General features: G+C 51.9%; 1 protein-coding gene across 6 annotated transcripts in view; it reads right to left on the bottom strand.

The window, feature by feature from the left end:
• Positions 1 to 12442, bottom strand: part of SLCO2B1 (solute carrier organic anion transporter family member 2B1) — a 52413-nt gene that overhangs the window by 26087 nt on the left and 13884 nt on the right. For 5 of the 6 annotated variants that reach the window (XM_070803904.1, XM_070803908.1, XM_070803909.1 and 2 more), the window contains 5 exons: positions 12302 to 12439; positions 10288 to 10450; positions 6244 to 6477; positions 5912 to 6010; positions 3211 to 3401 (listed from right to left, as the gene is read on the bottom strand). In XM_070803904.1, coding sequence (XP_070660005.1) covers positions 3211 to 3401; positions 5912 to 6010; positions 6244 to 6477; positions 10288 to 10450; positions 12302 to 12439 — 825 coding nt within the window. The remainder of the gene's footprint in view (positions 1 to 3210; positions 3402 to 5911; positions 6011 to 6243; positions 6478 to 10287; positions 10451 to 12301; positions 12440 to 12442) is intronic. The other variant, XM_070803905.1, reaches the window with a different exon arrangement.

The raw sequence follows: 12442 nt of genomic DNA, 5'->3' as shown, positions 1-12442 counted from the left end.
ATCTCTCTCCAACGCCTGCCTCCCCCTGCCTCTGAGCCAGCATCAGCCCTTCGCTGTCTCTGGGATGATTGACCCATAGCAGAGCAGGATACAGGTTTATGTGTTTCCCCTCCTTCGTGGATCTTTGGACTCATCCCCACACCCTGCCTTACTGCAAATGCACCGGTTCCTGCCTGGACCAACGCCATAGCTGTCACATCAATCTTCCTGCCCCCAGCTGCTCTCTGCACACCTTCCCTTGCCTTCCGATCCTTTCTGTGCTAGCACCTGGTGATAAAGCCACAGGACTCCCCCTCCAGGGCTACCCGCTGCTCTTGAAGCTGGCAGGCAAGGCTTTAATTGTTCTGGCCCCTGCTGGCTGTCCCAACATCAATTTTCTTTAGTCCCCCAGCCCCATGTAGACACCCTTTGCTGCAGCAGGGGGTGGACAACAAAGTGGTGCGGGTGCCGTATCAGACTGATTGGGGGTTGAATCTCAGCTTTTCCGGCAGAGGCATTTTCAGCCCTTCGCCTTAAGCCCAGACTTTCTTGTTCTAAGAAGGAGACACTATCTCACATTATGGCAAATGTATTCAAATGCACCAACCTGCAACATTAAATTGAATTATTCTTGCTGCAAAATATTTGACAGGATTTTTATAAATTGTCCCTTTGAAATTAGAATTATTTAGCAACAACTAACTTCCTTAATTTATGATTGTTTGTGGTTTCTCAAAATCCTGGCACAGAGATCCTAAAACTCCTGTAAATAAGGGTGCTAAGAAAATCTTTTGTTCTAATATTTAGCCTTTGATCCTGGTTCCTGACCCAGAGCTCCTGGAGCTTTGTAATTTCCTGAGTGGTAAGAGCATCTGACACCGAGCCCCTAAATGCCTTGGCATTTCCTGGTGATAAGAACATCGTTTGTTTTAATGAAGTGACTCCACTGGGCTCCAGGTTAGGGCTGGTCACTAGAAAGACCAAGCCATGATTGGAAGCTTGGAACTTTCAGCCCACCACTGCAACCTAATTCTGCAGAGAGGGGAGAGAAGCTGAAAATAGACTTAATAATCAATCACGCTGACATGATGAAGCCTCTATAAAAATCCCAATAGTATAGGGTTCAGGGAGTTTCCAGGTTGGTGAACACAGCCACGTGCCGGGTGGGCGATGCACCTGGACTCCACAGAGCTCCTGTGCTCAGCACCCTCCTAGACCTCGCCCTAGGCATCTCTTTATCTGGCTGTTTATCTGTATCATTTATCATATCCTTTATTATGGAGAAGGAAATGGCAATCCACTCCAGTACTATTGCCTGGAAAATCCCATGGACAGAGGAGCCTGGTAGGCTATAGTCCATGGGGTCGCCAAGAGTCGGACACGACTGAGCGACTTCACTTCACTTCACTTTTATTATGTAGTGGGGAACTTCCCTGGTGGTTCAGACGGTAAAGTGTCTGCCTGCAATGCGGGAGACCTGGGTTCAATCCCTGAGTCAGGAAGATCCCCTGGAGAAGGAAATGGCAACCTACTCCAGTACTCTTGCCTGGAAAATCCCATGGATGGAGGAGCCTGGTAGGCTACAGTCCATGGGGTCGCAAAGGGCTGGACACAAGTAAGCGACTTCACTTTTTCACTTTATTATGTAATAAACTGGTAAACAAGTGTTTCCCTGAGCTCTGTTAGCCATTCCAACAAATAATCAAATCCGAGGAGGGCATTGTGGGAAACTCTGATTTGTAGCCAAGTCAGACAGAAGTTGAAGGTGACTTAGGGGCCTCCTGCTCGTGAGCGGCGTCTGCAGCAGGGGCAGTCTTGTGGGAGTGAGCCTTACCCTATGGCATCTGATACTGTCTCCAGGTGGACAGAGTCAGGATGGAGTTAGGTTGTAGGACACCCAGCGGATGTTGCAGAGAATTGATCAGTGTGGGAACAGCCCCATACATCTGGTCACTCAAGTATTGTTTATATGTTTGCATGTGGGGAGTGGGAGGTGAGGTGTAAAGGTGAAATAGGAGTATTTGTCTTTATACACCCAGACTTGGGAAAAGAGAAAATCTAACCCACAAATTTTCAGAATATAATGAGTGGTGAATATAATGAAATGTGTATGAGTATTAAAGAAAAATGAATGAAGCTGACTTTAATGACATATAATTGAGCTTTTATAACACATTTCCATTTTGTCATTTTTGTTTTGTATTTGAGAGCCAACGTATTATTTCTCAGGCCTCGTGTTTTTGTGGGTCCCTGGAAAACGTAGAGAACCCTATCCCAGAATCCTCTCTCCTGTCCAGTGGCCTCACATAGTCCTGCCTTCTCCTGTCACATGTGACCTTGAGCACATCCCTGCACCTTCTGGGCCTCAGTAGGGTCCTTTGAGGAGAGACCACCTGCCCCATGAGCTGAGCAGAATGGTTCAGTGAGATCCCCTTGCAGCACTCAGCCAGTTGTTACTTATCAAAGAGACTCTGTCCTCACTAGGCTATGCCTGTTTTAAGGGTGGGGCTCACATGCTAAGCCCCAGGGTCCAGCCTGATGCCTGGTCCCCAGCGAGGCACTCAATACCTGTTTGTCCCCTCACTGTCCCTGAAAAGGCCATGGTCATTTCTAGAGCCAAGTCCTTTGTCCAGGCTGTTTCCCACCTCGAATGGCCCTCCCTCTCCTTGCCATGCTTCCACACAGGCTTCAAAGTCCAGTGGAATCCCCCTCTCCTCAGAGAAGTCTTCTAGACCCTCCTGTAAGCTCTCCACCTCCTTCTAGTTCTCAGCACTGCTGAAGCATGTTCACAATCTACTAAGCACGTTCAGCGACAAGCAGAAGCAGTAGGGTAGTGGTTAGAGCAAGGGGCGTGGGCTCAGATAGGCTTTGGGTTCTGGTCCCAGCAGTACTTAACCATGACACGCACTGCCATAAGGTTGAGAAAGTCAAGGCCCAGGAAGGGTCAGGGACGTGCCCAAGGTCACACAAGACACAACTGGCAGAGCCACAGCTGATACCCAGATCTCCTTGGGTGGGTCACTTCCAGCTCTGGCCCTCCATCCCCTCAGCTGTGCAAGGGGCAGGGGAGACGCACCATGCAGGAATGCTGGGGAATGCGACAGAGCTCTATGGAGATGGCTTTGGAAGCTGTGACTTGCTGTGCCCAGGAGAATGGAGTTGAAGGTTATACAGGAGGACAAGCGTGTGGGGGTTGGAGCTTGGGTTAGGATGGGACAGGGAGGGGCTTACCTTGCTGACAGGTGGGTCTGAAACTGCCAAGCCCTTTCGCCGGAAGCGAAGCTCTTGCTTCTCCTTGGGCATCTCCTTGGGGAAGAAGAAGTAGGGGATGGCGGCCAGGGCCACCGCGCCAGCCGAGATGAGGAAGCCCAGCCACCAGGCACCCACCCATCGGGGGTCCTTCGAGGTCAGGTTGATGCCACCTGGAAGAGAGGGTGTTAGGGTCGGGATGGGCTGTATGTAGCTTCTTGGCCACCATTCTCGGATCAGCCTCTGAAGTAGGACGTGACCTGGGCCGGGGTCGGGAGATCTGGGTATCAGTTGTAGCTCTGCCAGTTGTGTCTTGTGTGACCTTGGGCACATCCCTGACCCTTCCTAGGCCTTGACTTTCTCAACTTTATGGCAGTGTGTGTCATGGTTAAGGTCATGGACTTTGGAAATAGTGTGACCTTGGGCAAGTTACTTAACCTCTTTGTGCCTTGGTTTCTTCCCCTGAAAAGCAGAGATGCTAGTAGTACCTACATCATAAGGCTGATGTGAGAATCATAGAAACTAGTCTGTGTAGACCACTTAGAACAGTGCTGGCACATAGAACATAGACACAGTGTCTGCTCTTTGTTTACTGTTATTTTGTGATTGTTATTATTAAACTGGTGGCTAGAATGATTCTTGGGGTTCTCAGACCTGCATGATGGTTAAAATCACAAGGGGTGCTTATCAAAAATACTCAGCCTTTTCCAAGATCAACTTAGAACTGCCACCGGAGGGGGTGGAAAGGTAGCCAAGGAATCTGTACCTTTAACAAGTTCCCTAGGTGATTTTGAGCCCCATCTAGGTATAATCAGGACAAGATGAACTCAGATATGGGCTTCCCTGGTGGCTCAGGGGTAAAGAATCTGCCTGCCAATGCAGGAGGCACAGGAGATGCAGGCCCAATCCTTGGATCAGAAAGATCCCCTGGAGAAGGAAATGGCAACCAACTCCAGTATTCTTGCCCGGGAAATCCCATGGCCAGGCGAGACTGGCAGGCAACAATCCATGGGATTGAAAAAGAATTGGGCACAACCTAACGACCAAACAACAACAACAGTCCCAGATGTGTCTCCCTACTGGAGTGCCCACCTCTGCCATCAGACCTCTTGACCCCAAGGCTGAGTTAGGTACCTCCTTCTTCAACTGCCACAGCACCTGCAAACACTTTCTAACAGTATGGATGCATGACAACATCAACCCCATGAGTGGGGCTGGCTCCCAGATGCTTTGTCCTGAGAGCCTCTGGAACCGGGCCCAGAGGACACAGTCAGCACTCAGCAAATGCATCTGTAAAAGTGGGGGTGGGGTTGGCTTTTGTGCAATTTCCTCCTCCACTTATTATTCCCCCATCTTGTGTTCCAGGCTGGTGGGAATTCACGCACAGCCATCTCAGATCTTCCGCTTCTCACATACTGGTCTGGGCTTGCAGTGGATGTGACCCACCCAACCAGTGAAATCCCCCAGAGAGACAGAAGGAATAGCGAGACAGCACCTTGGTTCACAGTCCACAGGAACTCCATGTCTGCCTGTGAAGGTGTCAGCACCACCAGGATATCAACAGAGCCAGAAACATACTCCCTTCTCCGGAACTGGGGTGTGTCTGGCAAACTGAGTCCTGACTTTTAGGACTGTTTCATCAAGGGAGAATGGAATTGTAACTAGAGTCCAAGCTGGGATCCTGGGCCCAGATTTCTAGAAGGAAGGGGGTTGGGGCAGGGCCACCCCTAGTGACTCCTGTTCAGAGCTGTCCAGACCTATCCTGACTAGAGGCACCCTTGGGCAGAAGCTGGATAACAAGAAGCAGAATCTGCCTGTCCATCTTCTTGTGTGTGTCACCTGAGGCTTCTAGGGTTGCTGGAAAATCTCCAAGCGAGGGATGGGACATCTGAGCAGCAGGATGCAGAAGGCAGAGCTGGGGGCCTGGAGCTGCTTGGCGTGACCAGCAGGCAGCTGAGACGCCACAGTGACCTGTTCTAGAAACAATCCACTCTCACTCCCCACAGAACGCCAGAGCTCTGAGACCCCCAACACTCCCCCGTCCTGACTGTCTTCGAACCAAGCTTCAGTTCCACACCTTGACCCACCCTGACCACCACCTGGATTAGAGACTCCTTTTCCCCAAATGGTGCCCTCAGCATAGGTGGCCAGGCTTTGAGGTGGTCAGAACTTGAAAGGTCCTTAGAGGTCACCCCGAATTTCCCCTCTGAGATGGCCCAAGTTACTGAGTCCTGCTCCAAAATTCTCTCCATCATGCCAGTGTCCTCTCTGAGTCCTGAAGTCTGTCCCCCATAAAGATGGGAGCACCCAAGAGACCAAGAGAATACATGGCCCTGTCTGTCCCATAGTGTATCTGAGCAGAGGGCTGAGGGCCTGGGGTGCGGGGAGTCAGGGTGGAACTCGGTGAAGACTCATAACAACAGGGGCAACAATTACAACTCTCCATCTGATGGCAACTGCTGGCTAATCTCCACATTCTCACTGCATTCTGATTGCAGCTTTGGGAGATGGACAGGGCAGAGAGTATCTCAAAGATGGGGAAGCTGAGGCTCAGAGAGGTTAAGAGGCATGTCCCAGGTCAGTGGGGTTGCTGGGTCCTCTGGTTCAGTGTCTCCTATGATACCAGCAGTCGATCAACTGTGTCTGTGTGGCCCTGGGGACAACTGTGTGCTCTGAAGCTCACCTTCTGGCATTCGATCAATGTCCACGTAAAGGCGCAACATGAGGCTGCCCAGCCCATACGCCATGCCCGGCCCCATCATGGTCACTGCAAACAGGATACCTGCGACAGGAAGCCTGGGTTAGTGCCCTCTGGCCCAGCTTCCTTTCACAGGTCAGGGCCTGCTCAGCCTCCACTGGGCAGGAGCAGCCCATCTCCCCCGCTCAGGCCTGGGAAGCTCTCCAGGGCTCCTCTGGGCCTCTAGTGGCCACAGAAGGCAGAGGGCAGGGATTCGTACTTAGCCCGACCTGAGCCTGGCCCCCCCTCAGAGCCCGAGGTGTGGGGTACATCCTCACCGAGGTAGAGGGGCGAGTTGCTGTTGTGGGAAAAGTCATCGATGTAGGAGATGCCAAAGGGCTGAATGGGCACCCCGCCCACACCAAGCAGGGTCTGGGCTGTGAACATGATCCCCACCACAGCCAGGTGCCGAGCCTCTGTGTAGCTAGAGCAGCTGCTGTTGGATGAGGCTGAAGCTAGGGCCTTGGTGCTGGGCAGGCACAGGGAAGCCTCAAAGTCTTGTGGCATGTCTGCTGAGAGATGATAAAAGTATTAGGACAATAGCTAAGACTCATATAGCACTTACTGATGGGAGGAACTCTTCTGAATCCCTCTGACCCCCACAACAAACCCAGGGGATGGGTACTCTCATTACTCCCATTTTGCAGATGAAAAAACTGATGCTCAGGCACCAACTAACAAGGGGTGGAGCCAGGATTGGAACCCAGGCAGTCCGGTTCTGAGTCCGTGCTCTTAACCCACCCTATGCCACATCTCTGAGCAGAGGTATGTGGAAGCGCCATGGCGACGGTGGACCTTGAGTGAGGGTGGGGTAGGACAGCTCAAAGAGGTGGTGTGAACTGGGAGGAAAAGAACGAACAAGATTTTCCAGAAAGGGAAGGTGGTGGTCAGGGGTGGGGTCCAGAAAGAGGCCACAGCACATGTGAAACCAAGGTCTTGAGGAGTTCAGCATGCCTGGCTCACAGGGTGTAAGGGTCGAGGCCAGGGCTGAAGGCAGGGCCGAAAAAGGGAGGGGTGCTGAGTCTGGGCTGTGGAGGGCACTGGTGCCCTTAGGCCTTCATTCTGGGAAGGGCTCCGTGTCAGCTCGGGACGCAGAGGTAGAGTGCAATAAAGGGAAATTTCTTAATTTAGTGCCAGACATTTGTTTCCTGTAGCTCGCCAATATTTGGTGAGCAAACTTAAGAAGACCCTCATACTATTATTACCCCAAATGTGGGTAGAGAAGTGGCCTCCTCTCTGTGGCTGGCCAAGTCCTTTCTGGGAGCTGGGTCTCTGAGCCATGTCCACCCAGCCCAGTGAGACACTCTCTAGGGCTGGAAAAAGCCATGTGAACCCAGCTCAAGGACTTGGACCCTCAACCAGATTGCCTGGGTTGAAGACGGTGAGACTTTCTTTGGCAGAGGACCTCAGCCCCTCTGGCCTCAGTTTCCTCATCTGTCGAACAAGCCTCCTAGAATGGAGGTTCTACAGAAATATGGAACTTACAAGCAGAAGAATTCAGTGGTCAGAGCAGAGGCTCTAGGGCCAGACTAGCAGGGGATGTCTACTAGTTGTGGGCCTTGAGGAAGTACCTCCCTCTCTGAGACTCAGTTTCCTCACTCATAAAATAGGATAATGATAACACCTGCTCAAAGGGTTGTAAGCGTTAGGAGTGGTGAGTGGTGCCTGTGACAGTGCTGACTAGATACGAAAGTGATTATAGGGATCTGTCTTTTTTTCCACCTCTGAGTCCCCAGCAGACGGCCTGGCACATAAATATTAATGTGCTGGGTGCTAAGTTGCTTCAGTCATGTCTGACTCTGCAACCCCATGGACTATAGCCCACCAGGCTCCTCTGTCCATGGGGATTCTCCAGGCAAGAATATTGGAGTGGGTTGCCATTTCCTCCTCCAGAGATCTTCCCAACCCAGGGATCGTACCTGCATCTCTTAAGTCTCCTGTATTGGCAGGTGGATTCTTACCAACTAGTGCCACCTGGGAGAAGGCAATGGCACCCCACTCCAGCACTCTTTCCTGGAAAATCCCATGGATGGAGGAGCCTGGTGGGCTCCAGTCCATGGGGTTGCTAAGAGTTGGACACGACTGAGCAACTTCACTTTCACTTTCACTTTTATGCATTGGAGAAGGAAATGGCAACCCACTCCAGTGTTCTTGCCTGGAGAATCCCAGGGACGGGGAAGCCTGGTTGGGCTGCTGTCTCTGGGGTCGCACAGAGTCGGACACGACTGAAGCGACTTAGCAGCAGCAGCAGCAGCAGTGCCACCTGGGCAGCCCAAGGATATCTTTTGAATGCTGTGTATGTGTGTTAGTCCCTTAGTCATGTCCGACTCTTTGTCACCCCATGGACTGTCGGCTGCTAGGCTCCTCTGTCCACGGAATTCTCCAGGTAAGAATACTGGAGTGGGTTGCCATTTCCTTCTCCAGAGGATCTTCCCAACCCAGGAATCAAACCTGGATCTCCTGCATTGCAGGCAGTTTCTTTACCATCTGAGCCACCCTAATGATAATTAATTAATTAATGATGAGGAATGAGTGAATGAAATAGCCTTGTATGTCAGTTCAGGGTGGGTACTTAGAGGTCACCAAGTCCAGTTCACCCATTGGACAGATGCTCCAATGGACACCCGTTGGAGACTGAGGCTCAGACAGGAGAAGAAGTTTTCCTGGGATTCCATAAGGAGCAGAAGGGTGTTGTATGGTGGTGAGGATGGAGAATGTGTGTGACCCTGCACAGGAAAAACTCTGTTAAAATGAAAATTCTGGATGGGGAAATATGAGTAAGCATAATTTTTTGGCGTCTGAGTCAGACCTCTTGACAGTTCTCCACTCAGGCCTAGAGAAGCACTCTGCTGTCTTCTGGGACTTCCCCTGCTTTCCAGCCATTTCCTGAGCAGCTTCCTCTACTTTCTTTCTACATCACAGTCAGATGCCGCCTCCTCCAGCTCACTCCAGCCTCCAGTGTCCATCCTCTACTCAGGTCTCTACCGGCTGCCCCTGGCTGTCCTGTGCTGGACTCTCTGCAGCAGAGCTGCCCATGCTCACACCAACCCACGCTCACTCAGAGCTTCTTAGGGCCGGTTGTATCTGCTCCATCTTTCCATCCCTGGACCTGGCACAGAGTAGGAGCTCTGGGGTCTGAGCTGATGGGAGGACAAGGGAGAAAGGATGCTTTCTGACAGCTCTCCTCCCCTGGGAAGCCTTCCATGATGCCAGGCTGGGCTGTGGGCTCCTTCCCTGGGCTTCTTCTGCCCAGTTCTTCCTTCCTCACAGTTGATACACTGGGTGGGGGGAAGGGAGGTATTGTTTGTCTCTGTTTTCTCTCCCAGACTGGGAGCTCCCAGAGGGCAAGGACTGAGCCCCTCAAGAGGGTCCAGCACAAAGTAGGAAGCACAAATGTTTTCTTGGACAGATGGGCAGAGAGGGTAGAAGGGGTAATGGAGGGGAGGATAAGTAGGTGGATGGATAAGTAGATGGGTGGATGAATCGATGGGTAGATATGTAGGTGGATGGGTGGATGGATGGTTGGGTGGATGGGTAGATGGGTGGATGGGTAGATGCGTAGGTGGGTGGATGGGTGGATGGGTAGGCAGATGGATGGGTAGGTGGGTAGGCAGATGGATGAATTGATGAGTGGATGGGTATGTACGTGGATGGGTAGATGGATAGGATGGGAAGGTGGATGGATGGGTAGATGAGTGAATGGGTGGAGAGATGGATGGGACAGGGAAGACTGCTTGAGTCCTTCTCCAAGGTACAGGCATCCATCTGTCAAGTTGACTCTCAACAAAATCCCTCTGGGCTAAACAGGGGCTTCACTATTCCATCTAAAATTCTTTCATGTTTTTGTTTGTTCTTTCATTCATTCATTCTTTCATCAATGCTTTGACTTCTTGTGTAAATTAAATGCATCAGTACACATTAAGTGCCTAGAACAGTGGTACCTAGTAAGTGGTGTGTGATACTGTTATTATTATTCCACAAATATTTCTTGAGGACCCACACAGACCAGGACCTAAATCCACCTCCACCTCAAAAAAAAAAAAAAAAAAGCAGCACCATACAAGCAGGCCCTCACCAAGAGAAACCCAGAGGGCCTCAGCTTTCTGCCCCAGGACTACCCCCCCTGTCACCACTGCCCAGGGCTGCCAGAAGGACTCATCCGGGCTGAAGCTGAAGGAGGCAGTGGTGGGGGGGGGTGTGGGGGACTATAGGTGTTCTGGGAAGCTGGACCCATCTTGACCACTGGAAGCCTGGGAGTGGACCCTGTGTACAGTAATGTGGCAACTCATGTCCACCCTCAGCCCAGCCCCTCCTGTTCTTACCAGGGCTGGTGCGGTCGTAGCGGTACGGCTCTGAGATGAAGTGCGGGACAGTCATGAGTATGCCCGCCAGGGTCACAAGGATGGCTCCACACCCGATCAGGCGGGGCCGATGTACCCGGCTGCCGAAATAGCTCACAAACACGATCAGGGCTGTGTTCCCCACCTGCAAAGGGATGAGAGGACCCATGAAAGTAGAGCAGAGGGCATCCTTGTCTCAATCACCAATCTCAGTGTTCCCTTCTGCAGAATGGTTGAATAAGAATCATTTGGGTCCCTGTTAAAAACACAGATTCTGGGTCCTCCTAGGATGTGTTCTACTTACTGCTCCAATAGAGGAGAGAAATAAGAGCAGCATGGACAGGGCTAGAAGTTCAATTTCATTCTAGAGTGTGGGTTGGATCCCATGTTAAAACACGGGTAGTAGGACAGTCAAGGACAGGGATTTGAGCTTCTGGAGTGTCATGAATGGGAAATAAATGAAGTCTGGGTCTCTCAGGTGGCGCTGTGAAAAAGAATCTGCCTGCCAATGCAGGAGACATGGGAGACCCTGGTTCGATTTCCTACGTCAAGAAGATCCCTTAAAATAGAAAATGGCAACCCACTCCAGTATTCTTGCCTGGAAAATTCCATGGACAGAGTTGCCTGGCGGGCTACAGTCCAAAGAGTTGGACATGACTGAGCACAGCACAGAGTAGATATACCCATGTGTCCTAACCCCGAATCAGAACTTCTGTCTTGTTTAGTGCTTCCCCGGTGGCTCAGATGGTAAAGAATCCACCTGCAGTACGGGAGACCTGGGTTTGATCCCTGGGTTGGGAAGATCCCCTGGAGGTGGGCATGGCAACCCACTCCAGTATTCTTGCTCGGAGAATCCCCATGGATAGAGGAGCCTGGCAGGCTACAGTCCATGTGGTCACAAAAAGTTAGACACGACTAAGCGACTAAGCACAAAAAAAGTCTAAAGCCACAGGACTAAGGCTGGTATTTCAAGCCTTAGAATTAAAATCCTTGGATGTGGGTGCTGGAGGGGACTGGAGAGCTGGCAGGGCAGGGCAGGCTCCGCTGTCAGAAGCTGGGGTGTGTGTGCTCCACCCTGCTGCTTCCTGGTTGTGACTGTGGGTGGGGAACGTACCCGTGAACCCCGGTTCTTTGCTGATGGAGTGGGGCAGTATCAGCAGAGGGGCCTTGGGAGGACTGATCCTGGGAGGGACAGTCACTCTCCATTTTTTAGATGGGACACTGAGACCTAGAGTCAGGGAGTGACTTGTCCGAGGTCCCACAACTGCATAATGACAGTAAAGACATTCTTTCCCCATCTCTGACATCTGGGAGTGGGGTGATAAGGAGAGTCTGGGGAGTGAGTGGAGACCATGGGCCTTGGGTTGGGAGGAATGTGACACATCACCCTAGGGAGAGACAATTTCACAGAAATCTTGAGGGGTGGGGAGAGAGTGTTCTCTGGACAACAGCCTTCTCCAAGGCGGAAAACATCTGGTGGGGGAGGGGCTGGGCACAGATGAACTCTGGTCTCCAAATCCACCCAGAGGAGCTTGTCCAGGCCTCGTGGCTGGGCTGTCAGCCCAGAGGCAGAGGCCTGTGGATCCGGCAGCAACTCCACAGTCTAGTATCATCTGCTCCCTTCTCTACCCTAAGGTCCCCAAAGTTTTGCCTTTGATCTCACTTAAACCTCTCTCCCTACTGTTAAGTTGGCTTCCTCTGATTCCTTCCTGGGCCAGACAATTGTCAGGTGTCTGAAAAGGTGAAGTAACCAAAAGGAGAATGGTGGGGAGGTGCGGGTAATGGGGACCCTGACTAGCTCTAAAATCCTCCGTGAACCCCAGCAGAGAGCCCCGCTCCTCAAGGGTGGGATCGGAAGGAGCTGTGATGGGGTTGCACGTGGCACTAGGGGAAGGGTTTACATTAGGGCCGTGAGAGAGGGGGAGTGGAGGTGAGAATCTCCCTCAATTCCCCACCACCTCCCCCCGCACCGTGGCTGTGCTGCCAGGGCCAGTACCTCATTGAAGGCGGCCAGCAGCCCCGATGTCTGACTGGAGAGGCCGAAGCGCTTCTCCACCGTGGAGATGGAGCTCTTGAGGTAGCCGGAGATCATGAGCTGTGCCAGCTGCAGCAGGCTGTGGCACAGGACGAAGAACTG

This window comes from Bos indicus, chromosome 15 (assembly GCF_029378745.1).
Source record: "Bos indicus isolate NIAB-ARS_2022 breed Sahiwal x Tharparkar chromosome 15, NIAB-ARS_B.indTharparkar_mat_pri_1.0, whole genome shotgun sequence".
NCBI lineage: Eukaryota > Metazoa > Chordata > Mammalia > Artiodactyla > Bovidae > Bos > Bos indicus.
The sequence above is the reverse complement of the archived record's forward strand: the minus strand, read 5'-3'. Positions and strand labels throughout refer to the sequence as shown.